This window comes from Oncorhynchus nerka, linkage group LG23, assembly GCF_034236695.1.
Source record: "Oncorhynchus nerka isolate Pitt River linkage group LG23, Oner_Uvic_2.0, whole genome shotgun sequence".
Taxonomy (NCBI): domain Eukaryota; kingdom Metazoa; phylum Chordata; class Actinopteri; order Salmoniformes; family Salmonidae; genus Oncorhynchus; species Oncorhynchus nerka.
In genome coordinates this window covers 26,544,990-26,565,181 of record NC_088418.1, presented here as the reverse complement: position 1 = coordinate 26,565,181, position 20,192 = coordinate 26,544,990, and the positions used below count along the sequence as shown (strand labels likewise).

Here is a 20,192-nt window from a genome sequence, read left to right as displayed (position 1 = left end):
AATATTACACTAAGTCGTTTATCATTTGATTTGTTACTATATTTAGATAGCATTTCAGTCATTTCAAGCAATATTGTCTCACTTTTGTTGAATGGAATAAACAATATATTATTTTCATAGTATTTAGCTACAGTATGTACTTGAGCTTGTGTCCTCAATTGTGAGTACAATTTATAACGATTTAAATCTAAAACTATGCAACATTAGCAGTTCTTGTTTGTGGCCATCTCATGTAAAATAATTATGTTTTTTAGGCGTAAATCTCCATTCATTCAAGCAGGCACCGGAAGAGTGTTTATAATTTTCTAATACCCAAACTGTATTGATTCAGAAACGTCTAAAGCCTCAATGTAATGTAAAGCTATGGCCATGAGTATCAAGTTGCATCCTGTCTATTTGGCCTACTTACCAATGGCTGTAAAGAAAACTGGACACAAGGCTGTACTACTGTAGTCAAACATGTGTTTTTCAACACGACTTTTTAAGGGGTTATCTGGTAATACTTTTTAAGCATTTATTCGTTCTTATGCTTTACAAATTAACACTAAATGTTATACATGCTTATGAATTATAATTCTTATAAATGCTTATACATGTTTACGATGAATCAGTGTTGTAGTAGCTTACCCGCGACTACATATTGATTGTATTTTTTACACGGCTTTGACTCGGACAATAAGGACTCTTCATTTCTTCCCGAGAACAGCCGAGACCAGCAAATTAAACAAATCACTGTTAGCTCCCATTTATCATTATTAACAGCTCCCAAGGGGACACCAGGGAAGTTGTAACATATTTTGTATTTCTAGACCTGTTTGGGGTCTGTGAGAGGGGTTTGTGCATGTATGTTTTTTTTTGTTTTTACATAATAGTATAGTTTAACAGTGTGTTATTATAAGCTGGGTGGTTCGAGCCCTGAATGCTGATTGACTAAAAGCTGTGGTATATCAGACCATGTACCACGGGAATGACAAAACATATTTTTACTGCTCTAATTACATGAGTAACCCGTTTATAATAGCAATATGGCACCTCAGGGGTTTGTGGTATATAGCCAATATACCACGGCTAAGGGCTGTATCCAGGCACTCTGTGTTTTGTTGTGCATAAGAACAGCTCTTAGCCGTGACATATTTTCCATCTACCACACCCCCTTGGCCTTATTACTTAAATATAAACCTTGTTTGAATCGTGGATGCTGATTGGCTAAAACAGACTATGTACCATGGGTATGACACAAAACACTTGAATACTGCTTTATTGAAGTTTCACTATGCATACCAAGGCAAATGATATCAGAAAAGCAATAAGGCTTGTATTAACACATTTCCCCTTGCTTCTAGCCTAGCAGTTGATCTGCAACAATGGGGGTTTGTATAAACCTTGCTGTCAGCAATGCCATGTAGAAATGCGATCTCCCCCTGTATCCTACCATAGAGAGTGAATGATGTCCTGACGAAACAGCAACTTTTCCGACCAGACCCAGGCGAAATAACGCATCGGCCGTCATTATAATGGACAAACAAAAAGTGAAGCTGCTTTTTGCTGTCATTTCGGCTGCAGAGGCTAACTAGCAAGTCGATGGCTAGCTAGCAAGTGGCGAGAAGGTTAGCCCACAGATGAAAGGTTAGCCTGCCTGCATAGCAACAATGATTTGATTGCAACCAGATTTTCATCCCACACGATGTCCTCCGGTGGAAGGGTGAAATAGTATGAATTTATCTTTCCAAAATCAAGTTTGTAATGAAAATATGTTAGTTATTGTTTCAATATGTTGGTAGCAATAAGGCACCTCTGGGTTTTGTGGTATATGGCCAATACACCATGGCTAAGGGGTGTGTCCAGGCCTTCCGTTTTGTACTGTGCCTAAGAGCAATCCTTAGCAGTGGTTCTGTATATTGGCCATACACCACACCCGTTGGACCTTATTGCTTAAGGATAAACAGATATCACCATATGCCTTGCTCACATCGATATCCAATGATATCGATATCATACTGAATTATCGATATTGGTGTCCACCACTATAGAATCATAGATCTTGATGACAAACATCTTGACGACTTCAGCGAATAGCATTCTAATTCTGGCAGTTGTGAAATGGTGAATCTGTTAATAGTAATAAATCAACTGTTTTACTTAATTTAGAGACCCTAGCAGGACCAGCAAGATGAGAAGTCAAACGGTACAAGAAACCTTTCCTCCGTTGTCTGTTATGGTCGAAAGACCGTGGTCCAGTCCAGTATCTTGATTTTATGACTTGATTTTCACAATTGTTTCAGTGCTATTGGTTATTCTGGTAACATTTCTGCACAGTTAATATGGGTTTACAGTATTATGAGCTTTCTGGATGTGTGTGTGTATGTGGATGTGTGTATGTATGTGGATGTGTGTATGTATGTGTGTGTGGATGTGGATGTGTGTATGTATGTGGATGTGTGTGTGTATGTGGATGTGTGTATGTATGTGGATGTGTATGTGGATGTGTGTGTGTATGTGGATGTGTGTGTGGATGTGTGTGTGTATGTGGATGTGTGTGTGTATGTGGATGTGTGTATGTATGTGTATGTATGTGGATGTGTGTGTGTATGTGGATGTGTGTGTGTATGTGGATGTGTGTATGTATGTGTATGTATGTGGATGTGTGTGTGCATGTGGATGTGTGTGTGTTACAAGATGTATCCAAACAAGGGATTGGCGCTCATCCAAATAATGTGTGTTATGATTGTTCAAAACATGCATATGTTACGTAAAAAAGTTGTGAGACCAGGTTGTTTCCTTGTGCTTGCTTCCTTGTGTGTCTATGTACATGTGTGTGTTTGTGTTTCAAGAGGTATCTAAACGACTCATAAGTGCTCATCAAAACCTCTCTTTGTTATGATTGTTAAAATTTGTACACTACCTGTCAAAAGTTTTTCAACACCTACTCATTCAAGGGTTTTCCTTTGTTTGTACTATTTTCTACGTTGTAGAGTAATAGTGAAGACATCAAAACTATGAAATAACACATATGGAATCCTGTAGTAACCAAAAGGTGTTATATTTGACCTGCTCTTGACATAATATGGACTTGGTCTTTTACTAAAAAGGGCTATCGTCTGTATACCCCCCCCCACCCCCCCCACCCACACACACACCTTGTCACAACACAACTGATTTGCTCAAACACATTAAGAAGGAAAGAAATTGAAACCTGTTAATTGAAACGCATTCCAGGTGACCATCTCATGAAGCTGGTTGAGAGAATGCCAAGAGTGTGGAAAGCTGTCATCAAGGCAAAGGATGGCTACTTTGAAGAATCTTAAATATAAAATACATTTTGATTTGTTTAATACTTTTTTGGTTACTACATGATTCCATATGTGTTATTTCATAGTTTTGATGTCTTCACTATTATTCTACAATGTAGAAAATAGTAAAAATAAAGAAAAACCCTTGAATGGGTAGGTGTTCAAAAACTTTTGACTGATAGTAGGATCTTAATGCGTTCTCTACAGTAGGAAGATAATCCTGCAGCAACCGGAAATGTGAATTATTATGAGGATTATACTAAATTGACATTTGTATAGGGGTTGATACAGTTTTCGTTAGGGCAAATAAATTCTGATATTTCAATGGAAATTGCAAACTACGGAAGCCTTTTTAAAACTCAAATGCACTACAAGTATGCATTTCCTGCTGTGCAGGAGCAGGACAATTCTCAGCAACAAAAGAGTGATCAAGTTAAGATCCTACATCTGTGCGTTAATGTGTGTGTGTTTGGAAGTGTGTTCTCATCTCTACCCTCACACCCCTCAGGGGTCCATCAGTCGCAGGAGATTACAGGACTGTTTCTTCAGCACCCTGAGACTACGGTTGCCATAACAGGTTATACAAACAACACTGGCAGTTGACTAATACTAGCTACATCCTAGCATGCAAATACCAATTTGTCTTACTACTTTGAATTCACGTAGGGTATTGTTAAACTGAGTAGTTATTTGCTGTATATAAATACTACAGTAGGCCTAATTCTGTCATGTACTTTACCAACCCGTTGACCTGAAGTTTACACAATTCAGCTGTACTGTAGGAACTTTGGTATAGGAACACATACAAATAGAAAATGCCCAAATTCTATTCCTTTACTGGCTTTCTGAGTGTTGATTGTGAATGGCAGGTACGGACATTGTGTTTACTGCCAAAGTGGACTCTACTACACTATCAAGGAAACCAACCATTAAATGGCTGAAGGGGAAGTGGCTGGACCTGGGCAGCAAAGCAGGAAAACACATGCAGTTCAAAGAGACTTTTGACAGAGCCACAAAGGTACGTCTATGGAAGTGGGTGGGGTTGGCTGGATGAGTGGAGGACAGAAGTGAGGGACTGTTCTATGCATCACCAATCCCCCCCCTCTCTCTCTCTCTCTCTCACTCTCTCACTCTCTCTCTCACTCTCACTCTCACTCTCACTCTTACTCTCTCTCACTCTCTCTCTCACTCTCTCTCTCACTCTCTCTCTTTCTTTCTCTCTCTCACTCTCTCTCACTCTCTCTCTCTCTCTCTCTCTCTCTCTCTCTCTCTCTCTCTCACTCTCTCTCTTTCTTTCTCTCTCTCTCTCTCTCTCTCTCTCTCTCTCTCTCTCTCTCTCTCTCTCTCTCTCTCTCTCTCTCTCTCTCTCTCTCACACACACACTTAAATGTTCTACTCCACTTAGATCTACACCTGGGACATGAAGATAATCAAGGTGGTCCCTGGTGACGCTGGGGCCTACAGGTGTGAGGTCACCTCCAAAGACAAGTGCGACAGCAGCGCTTTTGACATCTCCGTGGAGGGTGAGTGGGACATTTTAGGAACACTGACCACTGCCCCCTTAAGGCAGTGGTTCTCAAACCTCTCCTCGGGGACCCCCAATATATTTTGTATCCCTGAACTACCATTATCTGAGTTGAGTCATTAAGTGTGCTACCTTTGAAATGGATGAAATACATGGAACGACTGGGGGTTTTCAGGAAGAGGTTTGAGAAACACTGCCTCAATGCACAATCAAAGGTTCTTAACATAAGATAGGGGGTATTACACGTGTGGCAGGTAGCCTAGCCGTTAATAGCGTTGGGCAAGTAACCGAAAGGTTGCTGCTTCGAAACGCCAAACCGAATAGGTGAAAAATCTGTCGTTGAGCGCGGCATTTAACCCTAATTGCGCCTGTAAGTCGCTCTGAATAAGGGCGTCTGCTGAATGAGTAAAATGTAAATGTGTAATCAGGTTAGGTGCACGCAACTGTAACCCATATGTGTTCTTTATGCAATCCCTCTTATTCCAGCTGTGCATACTGAGGAGGAACATGATATTATGGCCGCATTCAAAAGAACGTAAGTATTCATGTTTGAGCTTATTAGTATTTCTTTGTGTGTGCGTGCACACCTGTGTACGTGTATGATTGAGCGCTATCCGTAATGTGTTTGCTTAATCTAGAATGACAGTATATATTTTGTGCACTGTCTTTCTCTAATTAGGGATGCTGGAGAGGATGAAGGCAGTTTGGATTTCAGTGCTTTGCTGAAAGCTACCAAGAAGTGAGCACTGTTTACATTGTGTGCCATATGTAGGGATCACGTAAAGTACAAGGGATCAGGGATCACCGACCACATTCCGGGGATCAGGGATCACCGACCACATTCCAGCGACCAGGGATCACCGACCACATTCCAGGGATCAAAAATGCATACATGATTACATTATTATTGTTTTTAGCTGTGTCATCCATTTGCAGTGTACAGTACAGTCCTTCATGTAGCCTATCCTTTAGATTACGAGTACAAAGTTGATTGGATAGTATGATAGAACGTGCTGGAACGAGTCATTCACTTGAAATTGAGAGTGGACTGACCATTGATTTGCTAGATGTTTGTATCGTTGACTAGGTAGCCTCTCCCTTTGTCCTCTCTCTTCATCTCGGGGCCCTCTTTCTTCCGTCTTTCACCCACAGGAAGAAGAAGCCAGTCGTAGACGAGGAGAAGGCAGACGTGTGGGACATCCTGAAGAGCGCTCAACCCAGCGAGTATGAGAAGATTGCTTTTGAGTACGGCATTACAGACCTGAGGGGTCTGCTCAAGCGTCTGAAGAAGATGAAGACGGTTGAACCCAAGCACAGCGACGGTAAGATGGAGAGGGGAAATATTATTATATTTGTCTTTACTTCCTTATGATTACCAAAAACAAAAAGCTTCTCCAAGTTATTAAACAAACGGTAGTACCTTGCCAATCTTACAACAACTGTACCCAATGTCATGCTCTCTGTTTCGCCCTGCAGCTTTCCTAAAGAGAATGGAGTCTGCCTACTCTGTGGATAAGGGCAAGAAAATCGTACTGCAGGTGGAAGTGGTTGACCCAAATGCCCAGGTCAAATGGTTGAAGAACGGTCAGGAGATCAAATCATCAGCCAAGTACGCACACAACTAAACACACAAATACAGACACACGCACCATCAAACACACACACATCCTAGAAGAGGCTACTGGGAGGCTGAGGCTCGTTGAGGGCCATTATGGTTAGAACATATCAGGACTGAGGGCCGAACCCCAACTTGAGAAATGACGGCGTAGCTGGAACCTTTGACTGATGTCAATAAGCGAATCACGTGCATCTCCTTGTTAGGATATGGCCATAACTTACTGACGTAATACTAGCAAGGGATCTCCTGTTAGGATATGGCCATAACTTACTGACGTAATACTAGCAAGGGGAAGCGAAAGAAGTGCAAAGGCTATTCATGGAGATGGCCACTAACGGAGATTTACAAAAATTTTTTTTTTAAAAGTCCACTTACGTGAGGAAGCTATAGGCTATGTGACTGTTTCCTAGTAACGAGTTAACGTGACTTAACGCAAAACACAAAAAGCAAACTCACCAGGTTGTTTGTTTACTTCCCTCTTGGCATATTCAGTCAACAAGATATTTGTTTTGAAAAGACGTTTTGTACGCCTTCCATTGAACAATCTCCATCAAAAGGCAATGTAGGCCTATCTATTTTTGTCTTCTCTCTGGAATGCATTGGTAGAGCAGAGTCCTCTCTCTCTGTAGCAATGCCAGATATGTGATTAATTGCACAGTTGGCCCTATCTGATTTACCGCAAGCTAAGCTGGTGTTCTCCACGTCTCCTAGGCTTGACCGGCAGCGCTGGAAAATAGCTCTCTAAAATTATCTCTCCGCAACTCCATCATTCTAAATTGCGCTGCCATCAACACATTTTATTTCTAGGAAGCCATAATCAGCTTCTCGGTGGCCAACAAATCACGTTGACAGGTCATATCATTCCCTGCGCATAAACTCCTCATGTTTTTTTTTTGTTTTTTTTTTTCAGAAAAATTTTGCTACAATTTTTGAAGCCCCCCATCTTGGCAGTGTAGAGATTTTTTTTGCATTTTTAAGCCACTAATCCTGCAATTCTACACATTTCTCATTGGAGCTGAGAGAAAAATGCTGCAGTTTTAAAGTGAATTTCCTGAAATTCTATGCATTTTGCCATGGCTAATGCTGTGTTCTTTTGCTCAAACATATTAACACATCATTACGGCTGAATTCATTGTTTTTTAAATTTTTACTTTTATTTTGGTGATTGTTAGTTCTGAAAGATTCTATTATAAAAAATAAAAAATGGATTGGTCCATTATCTTTTCTACATACTTTGTATCTGAGTAGTCGTTTAAGTTCACACTAAAAAACTGTTTGGACTTAAGCAGCCCGAGAAAAAAAACACTTGGGCTGCCTGCTAAAATGTCTTCTATTCAGAAAAATCCTTGCTCATGTACAAAGTCAGGTCTGAATCATTATCAGGGACAAGTCTTAATTTAATGGCCATAGTTGTTTACTTGTGGCCTCGTGACAGTTTGGTAGCCTTTACTGTACTTCACCTCTGATTACTTAGTACTCTTAGCTAACTCTTAACTTAACACTCTTCTATTCTTTCTTTTTAAAACTTTTTTTCTTTTTTTGTCTATCCCCAGTATGAACTATGAGATTTATTGCAGCAACAACTTTAGAAGACTAAAATAACCCATGCGTTAGTTCTTCTAAACAAATGACAGGTCAATCACTTTCGGAAAACTGTAGATTGCCATTTTATTCAAGTTGACATGCTGCTCATACAAGTCTTATAAACGGGCTTTCGGAGAATGTTAAACGACATTCATTCACAATGCTGTCTCTGTCCATCCGTTTGTCCGTGTGTCCGTGTGTCTATCTGTCCACCAGGTACATCATAGAATCAATTGGCAACATCAGGACGCTCACCATCAACAAGTGTAGCCTGGCTGACGACGCTGCGTACGAGTGTGTGATTGGGGAAGAGAAGTCCTTCACAGAGGTGTTTGTCAAAGGTACGCCTTCTTCTCACTCGTCTACACTCTTAGAAAAAAAAAACGACTATCTAGAACCTAAAAGGGTTCTTCGACTGTCCCCGTAGGAGAACCCTTTGAAGAACACTTTTTGGTTCCAGGTTGAATACTTTTGGTTCAAGGTAGAACCCTTTTGGGTTCCATGTAAAAACCCTTCCCACAGAGGGTTGGACATGGAACCCAAAATGGTTCTATCTGAAACCATAAAGGGTTCTACCTGAAACCAAAAAGGGTTCTTCAAAGGGTTCTCCTATGGGGGCTGCCGAAGAACCCTTTTGGAACCCCTTTTTTTCTAAGAGTGTGGAGTTGTGATTTGCTGATGCCATGTAGCATAAAGTGTACCTTTATTGTAGTGTTACCCCATGTGTCCTTTATTTAACCAGATGACTCCCATTTACATAGTCATCTTTTTTTTTTGCAATTCAACTTTGACCATCAGAATCATCCAAGTATCCATATAACGACAATAATCATCAAACAAAAAAAAGATTTTGAATAATGTAAAAAAATATATATATTACAAAAAATATTTGCAGTTGTGTACGCTCACTGTCACACATTTTTCGAAAACGACTTTGCCCCCTGAGGGCCACCGTGTAGCCAATGTACCAAGTAATAAACACAATGTTTTTTACACTGCACTTACAATAATGTCCCAGTGTTAAGGAACATGAAAATGGTGTCTTCTTGCTGTCGTCCTCTCCAGAGCCCCCGGTCACCATCACCAAGCTGCTGGATGACTACCACGTGGTGGTGGGAGAGAGGGTGGAGTTCGAGGTGGAGGTGTCTGTGGAGGGAGCACACGTTAACTGGTCAGTAAAACCTTCCAGTAATGCTTTATTTGACAGTCCCCTTTAATCCGGTATCTTTATGGTATTTTACATGGCGTTAACTAAGAAACTGTAGTAAAAAATGGATGCTTTATACTGACCTCAAAGTTTAAAAAATAAGGAAAGTAAAGTTCAGCTTGGAAGGCCTGAACCATTTTTATGTTCCTGGTGCCTGCACAATTCACTCAGGTGTTTCCGTGTCACCTACTCTCACTCCTCAGGATGTTTGAGGACCAAGAACTCTCCAGGGACTCCCATAAGTACCGCTTTAAGAAGGACGGATTGAAGCACATGCTCATCATCCAAGAGGCTTCGCTGGATGACATTGGGATGTACTGGTGCTTCACCAATGGCGGGCGAACCAAAGGAGAGCTGGAAGTTGAAGGTACCATTCTTTGTTCTAGGGAAAAGATGAGACATATTTTCCAGTCGTCGCGGTGATTCAAATTCAGTTCTATATCTGCTGTGGATTTCTGCTGTAGTGCTGTGGACAAACACTTGTAGGTATGCTAGTTTGGGTATCCTCTCACTTCTCCCTCTCCCTCTCTCCCTGTCTCTCTCTCTCTCCGCATTCTCTTTCGTTCCTCTCGCTTTCCTCTCTATCCCTGTCTCTCTCACTCTGCCCTCTCCCTATTGCCCCCCCCCAGAGAAAGAACTGGAGGTGTTGCAGAACATCGCTGACCTGACGGTGAAGGCCGAGGAACAGGCCATGTTCAAGTGTGAGGTGTCTGATGAGAAGGTGACAGGGAAATGGCTCAAAGATGGCGTGGAGGTGGTGCCCAGCAGTCACATCAAGCTGAGCCACATCGGAAGGTACGGGCCCATGTTACGTGTCAAGTGACATTAGATTGTAATTATGTTTTTGTATCAACTTCTGATTATGTTTTGCCTACAGAATGTGTTCTGGTCATATGTAACCACGTGGACTGTCTGTCTTTTATTTTCAGTATGTATTGTGACTGTGTAATTCTCTATTGAACTAGAATGTGGCAATTCATGAGCAACTCATCCTCAATGTGTTTTAGAATCCATCGGCTTACCATAGACGACGTCAAGCCCGAGGACGCTGGAGACTATACGTTTATCCCAGACGGATATGCCCTCTCACTGTCCGCCAAACTCAACTTCCTGGGTAAGAGAAAGAGAGAGAAAAGATGAGAAAAATATCTATATATTTTTTTTTAAATGACAAATTCACCAACTTTGGAGAAATGTACATCATGCCTATACATACTGTTTAAATGGAAATAAAGTCCCTTAACATCAGTTCAAGTCACATGTGAATAAATCCATTTTGTCTTCCTTTCAACAGAAATTAAGATCGACTATGTCCCCCGCCAAGGTAGGTTTTCTAAATTACTGCTACAAAACATAATGCCATAAGTATTGATTCACATCAATATATGCAATATATCAATGTACAGTGCATTCGGAAGGTATTCAGACCCCTTGACTTTTTCCATTTTTTGTTACGTTACAGCCTTATTCTAAAATGTATTAAATCATTTTTTTCTTCATCAATCTACACAAAATACCCCATAATGACAAAGCAAAAACATGCTTTTAAAAATGTTTGCAAATGTATTAAAAATAAAAAACTGAAATATGATATTTACATAAGTATTCAGACCCTTTACTCAGGACTTTGTTGAAGCACCTTTGTCAGAGATTACAGCCTCGAGTCTTCTTGGGTACGACACTACAAGCTTGGAACACCTGTATTTGGGGAGTTCCTCCCATTCTTCTTTGCAGATCCTCTCAAGCTCTGTCAGGTTGGATGGGTAGCGTCGCTGCAACAGCTATTGTTTAGGTATCTCCAAAGATGTTCGATCAGGTTCAAGTCCGGGCTCTGGCTGGACCACTCAAGGACATTCAGAGACTTGCCCGAAGCCACTCCGTTGTCTTGGCTCTGTGCTTAGGGTCGTTGTCCTGTTGGAAGGTGAACCTTCGCCCCAGTCTGAGGTCCTGAGCGCTCTGGAGCAGGTTTTCATCAAGGATCTCACTGTACTTTGCTCTATTCATCTTTCCCTCGATCCTGACTAGTCTCCCAGTCCCTGCTGCTGAAAAACATCCCCACAGCATGATGCTGCCACCACCAGGCTTCAGCGTAGGGATGGTGCCAGGTTTACTCCAGACGTGACGCTTGGCATTCAATCCAATTAGTTCAATCTTGGTTTTATCAGACCATTTAATCTTGTTTCTCATGGTCTGAGAGTCTTTAGGTGCCTTTTGGCAAATTCCAATCAGGCTTTCATGTGTCTTTTACTGAGGAATGGCTTCCATCCAGCCACTCAACCATAAAGGCCTAATTAGTAGAGTGCTGCAGACATGGTTGCCCTTCTGGAAGGTTCTCCCATCTCCACGGAGGAACTCTGGAGCTCTGTCGTGTTCTTGGCCACTTGCCAAGCCCTCGACTGCTCAGTTTGGTCGAGCGGCCAGTTCTACGACGTGTCTTGGTGGTTCCAAACTTCTTCTATTAAAAAATGATGGAGACTACTGTGTTCTTGGGGACCTTCAATGTTGCAGAAGTGTTTTTGTGCCCTTCCCCAGATCTGTTCTTTGACACAATCCTGTCTCGAAATGTGGTAAAAGTCAAGGGGTCTGAATACTTTCCGAATGCACTGTGTATATGTATGTACGTATGTACGTATGTGTGTGTGTGTGTGTGTGTACATTAATGATCAATATACTGTAGATATAATAATCTAACATGTACATTTACATTCACACCGTTATTTGCCTTCTGTATAAAGACCCACCCAAGATCCATCTAGACACCACCGGCAACATGGTTTCCCAGAACACCATCATTGTGGTGGCTGGCAACAAGCTGCGCCTGGACGTGGAGATCTCTGGAGAGCCTCCTCCCACTGTCGTCTGGGCAAAGGGAGACACGGTAGGCACTTCCTAAAGTAATTCATATAAATATGTGTGGAAGTCAGTTGCTAATTCTTTAACTCAAATTTTGTCTTGAGTGTTTCCGGTATGGTTTACATGTCTATACAGATATGATATACATTTAATCAACTTACATGTTCATGAAACCAAACGCACCTTATTTTCAGGCGAACATACTTTTGCTCGTGGGCGTGTTTTGATTTCTCGTCTCTTAGGCAATCACAGCTGTGGAGGGGCGTGTGAGGACGGAGAACCGGAAGGACCTGAGCTGCTTCGTCATAGAGGGGGCAGAGAGAGAGGATGAGGGCAACTACTCCATCATTGTCACCAACCCTGCCGGAGAGGACAAGGCTCATCTGTTGGTCAAGATTGTTGATGTGCCTGACTGCCCTGAGAATGTAAAGTGTACCTCGGTGGGAGAAGACTGTGCCACCATGGTCTGGGAGCCACCTAAGTTCGACGGAGGCGCACCAGTCACAGGTTTTTAAATTCTGAAATACTTTCATGTTAAAAACATGAGTAAACCCTTTTAGTAACAGAACAATGTAGTAGGTGGATGGATGGATGGATGGATGGGTCACTCATTCTCTTCCTCTTTCTCTCGTTCAGGCTATCTCATGGAGAGGAAGAAGAAGGGCTCCACCAGGTGGACAAAGCTCAACTTTGACGTGTACGAGGGGGTGACGTACGAAGCCAAGAGGATGATTGAGGGCGTGCTCTACGAGATGAGAGTGTACGCCGTCAACGGCATTGGCATGTCCCAGCCCAGCCTCAATTCCAAACCCTTCATGCCCATCGGTGGGTGGAGTCTCAAACGGATCTCATAATTCTAGATTGCTCTGTATTGTCAACCCTCACTTTCAGTAGTTTTGTCTCCCTCACTGCCTCTGTCTGTTGTGTCTTCTTTATTTTTTATTTTTCTCTCTCTCTATTTTTCTCTCTCTCTCTCTCTCTCTCTCTCTCTCTCTCTCTTTCTGTCCCTGTATCTGTCTCGTACCTCCCTCCGCGTCTTTTGTCTCCTTCTCTTCCCACCACAGCTGCAACCAGTGAGCCTCTGGGCCTCAAGGTGCATGATGTCACAGACACCACATGCACCCTGAAGTGGCTGGCCCCTGAGAAGATCGGTGCCGGAGGCCTGGACGGATACGTTATTGAGTACTGCAAGGAGGGAGGTGAGGGTGTGAGACAAAATAAGACCGTTATCCCTTTTAAATGGGAATTTAATTAGGCCTAGCTGTGTCTAAACACAGATTTGTGTCAGTTCAACAATGGCATGAAATGAATGTTGTCCAAAAACAGTAATTTGTTGTGTATTACAAGTTGTGGTAACATAGCTACCCAAACGGTCAGTTTCCTACGCCCTGTGTCAAACGCCATAGTCTATCATTGTCAAACGTTGTATATCTTTGTCAAATCTAATTTATCACTGTCAAACCTCATTCATCACTGTCAAACCCCATTCATAACTGTCGTACCTCATTTATCACGGCCAAATCTCATTTATCATGGTAAAACCTACTTTGTCATTGTAAAACCTAATTTATCATGGGCAAACCTTACGTATAACACAGTCACAACTCATTTATCGCTTCCTCCTCAGTCTGTTTCCCTTTCTTTTGGTCCTAGACACGGAGTGGGTGGTAGCGAACACTGAGCTGGTGGAGAGACAGACTTACACGGTCCGCAACCTCCCCACCGCGGAGAAGATCAATTTCAGAGTGGTGGCCGTGAACATTGCTGGACGCAGCCCCCCTACCGGCCTGGCCCAGCCCGTCACTATCCGCGAGATCGTGGGTGAGTTCTCTGTCACCCGTAGGAATAGGACTGTGTGTCCTGCTGAACAGGGCCCTGTTGTATTGTATTGGGTTCATTTCAACTTCAATCTGGAGTGGATGACGTAAACCACAACCCCCCCCCCCCCCCCATCTCTCTCTCTCGCTCCCCATATCTCTCTCTCTCCCCATCTCTCTCTCTCCCCATCTCTCTCTCTCTCCCCATCTCTCTCTCTCTCCCCATCTCTCTCTCTCACCATCTCTCTCTCCCCATCTCTCTCTCTCTCCATCTCTCTCTCTCTCCCCATCTCCCCATCTCTCTCTCTCTCTCTCCCCCCCTCTCCCCATCTCTCTCTCTCTCTCTCTCTCTCTCTCTCTCTCAATTCGATTCACTTTATTGGCATGACGTAACAATGTACTTATTGCCAAAGCTTATTTTGGATATGAGAATGAGAATCAAAATTGTCAATGGGACAACAGTAAGAACAATAACCAAGGGTCAAAATAACCATCCATTCAACAATAACAATAAGCATACAGTAGAGTACAGGACGGGTAGCCTATCCTCATCAGAGAGGTCTTTGAAACCTTGAATAAGGGTTTCAAATTTGGGTTTCAAATTTGTGTATGTGTTTCCCAATAAGCAATATAGTTTTGTTTAGACTGTGTTGTAATTTGGTTTATCCTGACTGATTGGATGTTCTGGTCCTGAGGCTTCAGTGTGTTAGTAGAACAGGTTTGTGAACTCAGCCCCAGGACCAGCTGGATGAGGGGACTCTTTTCGTTGCTCAGCTCTTGGCATTGCAGGGCTTGGTAGTGATATGAGAGGGGGTCACTGTATTTTAGATGTTTCCAAAACTTAATTGCTCTTTTTTGAGTTTTTATTAGTAGTGGATATTGGCCTAATTCTGCCCTGCATGCATTGTTCTCTCTCTCTCTCTCTCTCTCTCTCCCCATCTCTCTCTCCCCATCTCTCTCTCTCCCCATCTCACGCCTCTCTCTCTCTCCCCATCTCTCTCTCTCTCCCTCCCTCTCTCTCTCCCCATCTCTCTCTCTCCATCTATCTCTCTCTCTCTCCCAATCTCTCTGCCTCTCTCTCTCTCTCTCTCTCCATTAGAACTGCCCAAGATCCGCCTCCCTCGCTACTTGAGACAGAAGTATCTTAGAAGAGTGGGCGACAAAATCAACCTGACCATCCCCTTCCAGGTCAGTTGTTCAAAGTTACCCATTAAACCAAGGTTTGTATATTTTTCTATTTTCACCGATTTTATTTGAACTAAAGTCGCATTTTTGTTTGTTTATTTAACCTTTATTTAACTAGGCAAGTCAGTTAAGAACAAATTATTATTTACAATGACGGCCTACGTATGACGTATGATCCAAAGCTATCTTGAATGCTGTGACTTCTACAGAATCACTCTATTTGGGACAAGCTTGAACAGCTTATCAGGTGCCCATTATCTAGTGAAGTTGGTTTACCAGGTACCACTGCAGTTAGTCATTGACAGCTATTGTTTTGTCCTTCATTTGTTTCTATTCTGAGCAAAGTATTACCTCGTGTCTAATAGGGTAAGCCACGTCCCAAAGTGCAATGGTACAAGGATGGGGAGGAGCTTGACAGTCGAGTTGCCAGTGTACGCAATTCCGAAGTGGACTCTATCTTGTTCATCCGCTCGGCTGAGAGATCCCACTCTGGGAAGTACGAGTTGGTCCTGCAGATTGAGAACATGGAGGCCAGGGCTATTCTGGAAATCAGGATCGTAGGTAAGAGATGAAAGACAATTGTAGACATAAGTGTCCTCCCTTCTTCCATCCTTTTAATGGCTAATGAACACAACCCAGGAACATAAGTGAAGTGGCTAAGTCATTTAGCATCGCTACTGCCTTCCCGAGAACTGAAGTAGCTACTGTTGTCCCCCAGAACCAGAAATGTCTTGGCTTTTTGCGTTGTTGTGTCGCGGGTTCGAATCTACGAAGTCGACAGTATACTGGCTCTAGGCCGCTGTAATGTCTTACTGTGGTAAATATCGTGCCATTTTTTCATCCTAAACGTAAAAATAAAAAAAACATATATTTTTGTCCAATCAGAGACACCCGGGCCTCCCGAGGTAGTGAAGGTCACAGATGTTTGGGGCTTCAACGCTGCGCTGGAGTGGAAGCCACCAAAGGACGACGGCAACTGTGATATCACCGGTTACACAATACAGAAGGCGGACAAGAAGACAAATGTGAGAGAGGAGGGCATAGGGACAAAGGGATCAAATACTCCATCCCCCAGCATGCAAAGCAAAGCTATGGGCTACTGTATAGGATTGTGAATTTGTGGCATGGGGAATGGGAATAAAAAAGCAACTAGAACCAAATCAAATTATTTGGTAATGGACACCGTGGATCACTACAACTGACCACTCTCCTCATTACCCTCGCTTTCTTCCCCCCCCCCCCCTCCTCTCTCTCTCCCCCCACCCTCTCTCTCTCTCTCATTCTCTCCCACCACCCCTCTCTCTCTCTATCTTTCTCTCTCTAGGAATGGTTCACTATCTACGAGCACAACAGGAGGACAAACTGCACAGCCTCAGACCTGATCATGGGAAATGAGTACATGTTCCGCGTCTACAGCGAGAACCTCGTTGGAAAGAGTGAGGATTTCTGCCTCAGCAAGGACACAGCCATCATACCTAAGATAGGTGGGTATGTCTGTGTGTATGCGCGCGCGTGCGTGTGTGTGCTGTGCATACTTACATACCTTATGTCAACAAGGCCTATAGTATCTTCAATGCCTACAGTATTTTAACAGAGACATCCATACAGTATTAATTCATTACCACTCCGTATTAATTCACTTTATAATATAACCTCCCTTTCCTTCAGGATTGGAGTACAACCCACCTCCATTCAAGGAGAAGGATATGAAAAGCGCCCCCAAGTTCATACAGCCCCTGCTTGACAGGTCTGTGGTGGCAGGCTACAGTACCGCCATCAGCTGTGCTGTCAGGGGCTACCCCAAGGTATGTCTTCTGGGACAAGCAGTCCGAATACTCTAACTGTAGGTGCAAGGGAAGGGGAAATTGTTGCTTTGTTGAAGAACCTTTGGCAGCGATTACAGCCTCAAGTCTTCTTGGGTGTGACGCTACAAGCTTGGAACACCTGTATTTGGGGAGTTTCTCCCATTCCTCTCTGCTGATCCTCTTAAGCGCTGTCAGGTTGGATGGGGAGCGTCGCTACACAGCTATTTTCAGGTCTCTCCAGAGATGTTTGATCAGGTTCAAGTCCAGGCTCTGGCTGGGCCACTCTAGGACATCCGGAGACTTGTCCTAAAGCCACTCCTGCATTGTCTTGGCTGTGTGCTTAGGGTCACTGTCCTGTTGGAAGGTGAACCTTCGCCCCAGTTTGAGGCCCTGAGTGCGCTGGAGCAGGTTTTCATCAAAGATCTCTCTGTTCATATTTCCCTATCTGTTCATACTCTCCCTGCCGCTGAAAAACATCCCCACAGCATGATGCTGCCACCACCAGGCTTCAGCGTAGGGATGGTGCCAGGTTTCCTCCAGTCGTGATGCTTGGCATTCAGGCCAAAAAGTTCAATCTTGGTTTCATCAGACCAGAGAAACTTGTTTCTCATGGTCTGAGAGTCCTTTAGGTGACATTTGGCAAACTCCAAGAGGGCTTTCATGAGCCTTTTAATGAGGAGTGGCTTCCGTCTGGCCACTCTACCATAAAGGCCTGATTTGTGGAGTGCTGCAAAAATGGTTGTCATTCTGGAAGGTTCTCCCATCTCCACAGAGGAACTCTGGAGCTCTGTCAGAGTGACCATTGGGTTCTTGGTCACCTCCCTGACCAAGGCCCTTCTCCCCGATTGCTCAGTTTCGCCGGGCGGGCAGCTCCAGGAAGTGTCTTGGTGGTTCCAAACTTCTTCCATTTAAGAATGATGGAGGCCACTGTGTTATTTTTTTTCATACCCTTCCCCAGATCTGTACCTCAAAACAATCCTGTCTCGGAGCTCTAAGATATTTCTGTTGTTGCAAAAAAATTCTGAAAACATGTGTTCGCTTTGTCATTATGGGGTATGGCGTGTAGATTGAGGAGGAACACATTTTTTTTCAATCCATTTTCGAATAAGTCTGTAACGTAACAAAATGTGGAAAAAGGGAAGGGGTCTGAATACTTTCCGACTGCACTGTACATACCTACGCATTTCTAGACATTTACAAGCATTTCAAATGGCTTTACTCATGACAGTTTTTAGAAAGTGTTACCATATTTTTGTTAAGTCCTTCCCCTTGATTTGTGTTACATTGAAGGCCATTAAGGTCGCATACTTGTCATGAAGCCACTGACACAAGTCTCTCTTTGGCTCCCACTTAGCCTAAGATCAGGTGGTTGAGGAATAAGATTCCCTTGGACGAGAACCCTCGGTTCCTGATGCAGAACAACCAGGGGGTTTTGACCCTGAACATCCGCAAGCCCAGTCAGTATGACGGGGGCAAGTTCACCTGCAAGGCTATCAACCCTCTGGGCGAGGACGTCGTGGAGTGCACCCTGCTCGTACGAGGTATGGATGGAGAGGGACAGGGGGGAAGGGAGGTGGAGGGAGAGGGAGAGTGGGGGGTGGAGTACAGGGATGGGGAAACGGATTGAGGGAGAAAAAAAGACGGCGATGTGAGGTAGAGAGAGAGAGAGAGGGGTTGTGAGGGGGGCGGGATTGGAGAGAGATAAGGCGTAGTGCAAGCTAAAGATAGGAAGTGTGGGGCGAGGGAGGGCGGAGGGAAGGAGAGGGATGGTGGGCGTAGAGTGGGAGAAAGGGATGAGAGAGAGGGAGTGCCAGGTGGAGATATGAGGTACGGAGAGAGGTGCCGGGGGAAGGAGGGAAGGATAGAAAAAAAGGATGGATGAAAGGAGAGAGAGAAAGTGGAGTGCAAGCTGGAGATACAAAGTATGGAGAGAGGGAGGGATTGAGAGGAGGGGTATCGAGGAAAGGATTGGGAGAGGGGAAAGATTTATTCAATATTTTTCCACAATCGTAGAATGATAGTCATTGTAATGGAAACAACACCATGGATTCAAAAATGCAACTTTTTTTATATGATTGATGGATTGATTAAATGTCTTCGTTTTTAATTAGGTTCTATGGTGTACATTACCTCAAGTATATTGACCATGCAGTATGAACAGCACCTGAATGTTCGTTTTCAACCGCTGTCATTTTCTCATCTTCTCATAGCTCTCAAGGACAAGGAGGACGGAGATGAGAAATGAGCTGCAGAATGTTCACAAAACATTCACAATGTTTCAGTAGGTTTTGAAGCATGCGTTGAAATAAAAAATACTTGAAGTTTTGGCTGTTTTGGCTGTCTTTATTTCCTCTTGAGCATATTTTGTATTTTCGTGGAACCAGAGTAGTACATAGAAAATACATAGAATCCGAATATTCAGCACGCTTGTTTCACTACAGTTGCACATTTGGGCAAGTCTCTAAAAGCTTTCCACACCTGGATTGTGCAACATTTGCCCATTATACTTTTCAAAATGCTTCAAACGCTATCAAATCGGGTTGTTGATCATTGCTAGACAACCATTTTCAGGTCTCGCCATAGATTTTCATGTAGATTGAAGTCAAAGCTGTAACTCGGCCACTCAGGAACATTAACAGTCTCCTTGACAAGCAACTCCACTGTAGATGTAGCCATGAGTTTTAGGTTATTGTCCTGCTGAAAGATGAATTAATCACACAGTGTCTGGTGGAAAGCAGACTGAACCAGGTTTTCCACTAGGATTTTGCCTGTACTTACCTCCATTCTGTTTATTTTTTATCCTGAAAAACTCCCCAGTCTTTAACGATTACAAGCATACCCATAACATGATGCAGCCACCACTGTGTTTGAAAATATGGAGAATTGTACTCAGTAATGTGTGGCATTGGATTTGCCCCAAACATAATACTTCGTATTCAGGACAAAAAGTTAATTGCTTTGCCTCATTTTTTGCAGTGTTAATTTAATGCCTTGTTGCAAACAGGACGCATGTGTTGGAATACTTCTATTCTGTAAAGGCTGCCTTCTTTTCACTCTGTCAATTAGGTTAGTATTGTAGAGTTACTACAATGTTGTTGATCCATCCTCAGTTTTCTCCTATCACTGCCATTAAACTCTGTAACTGTTTTAAAGTTTCCATTGGCCTGGTGGTGAAATTCTTGAGCACTTTCTTTCCTCTCTGGCAACTGAGTAAGGAAGGATGTCTGTATCTTTGTAGTGACTGGGAACACCACCAAAAGCATAATTAATAACTTCAACATACTCAAGGGGATATATCCAATGTCTGC

General features: G+C 43.1%; 1 protein-coding gene across 2 annotated transcripts in view; it reads left to right on the top strand.

Annotated features, from left to right (window-relative positions):
* The window catches only part of LOC115106609 (myosin-binding protein C, fast-type-like), a 50,191-nt gene extending 30,150 nt beyond the window's left edge, over nucleotides 1-20,041 (top strand). For both annotated transcript variants that reach the window (XM_029629499.2, XM_029629497.2), the window contains 25 exons: nucleotides 3,799-3,867; nucleotides 4,160-4,308; nucleotides 4,696-4,813; nucleotides 5,302-5,350; nucleotides 5,495-5,554; nucleotides 5,968-6,137; nucleotides 6,292-6,424; nucleotides 8,234-8,358; nucleotides 9,083-9,188; nucleotides 9,428-9,591; nucleotides 9,854-10,019; nucleotides 10,232-10,338; nucleotides 10,519-10,548; nucleotides 11,960-12,102; nucleotides 12,320-12,584; nucleotides 12,714-12,902; nucleotides 13,142-13,276; nucleotides 13,731-13,898; nucleotides 14,994-15,082; nucleotides 15,445-15,640; nucleotides 15,965-16,104; nucleotides 16,404-16,563; nucleotides 16,748-16,884; nucleotides 18,239-18,425; nucleotides 19,095-20,041. In XM_029629499.2, the coding sequence (XP_029485359.2) occupies nucleotides 3,799-3,867; nucleotides 4,160-4,308; nucleotides 4,696-4,813; nucleotides 5,302-5,350; nucleotides 5,495-5,554; nucleotides 5,968-6,137; nucleotides 6,292-6,424; nucleotides 8,234-8,358; nucleotides 9,083-9,188; nucleotides 9,428-9,591; nucleotides 9,854-10,019; nucleotides 10,232-10,338; nucleotides 10,519-10,548; nucleotides 11,960-12,102; nucleotides 12,320-12,584; nucleotides 12,714-12,902; nucleotides 13,142-13,276; nucleotides 13,731-13,898; nucleotides 14,994-15,082; nucleotides 15,445-15,640; nucleotides 15,965-16,104; nucleotides 16,404-16,563; nucleotides 16,748-16,884; nucleotides 18,239-18,425; nucleotides 19,095-19,129 (3,290 nt within the window). In that variant the 3' untranslated portion in view covers nucleotides 19,130-20,041. The remainder of the gene's footprint in view (nucleotides 1-3,798; nucleotides 3,868-4,159; nucleotides 4,309-4,695; nucleotides 4,814-5,301; nucleotides 5,351-5,494; nucleotides 5,555-5,967; nucleotides 6,138-6,291; nucleotides 6,425-8,233; nucleotides 8,359-9,082; nucleotides 9,189-9,427; nucleotides 9,592-9,853; nucleotides 10,020-10,231; nucleotides 10,339-10,518; nucleotides 10,549-11,959; nucleotides 12,103-12,319; nucleotides 12,585-12,713; nucleotides 12,903-13,141; nucleotides 13,277-13,730; nucleotides 13,899-14,993; nucleotides 15,083-15,444; nucleotides 15,641-15,964; nucleotides 16,105-16,403; nucleotides 16,564-16,747; nucleotides 16,885-18,238; nucleotides 18,426-19,094) is intronic.
* The last annotated feature ends 151 nt before the right edge of the window (nucleotides 20,042-20,192 follow it).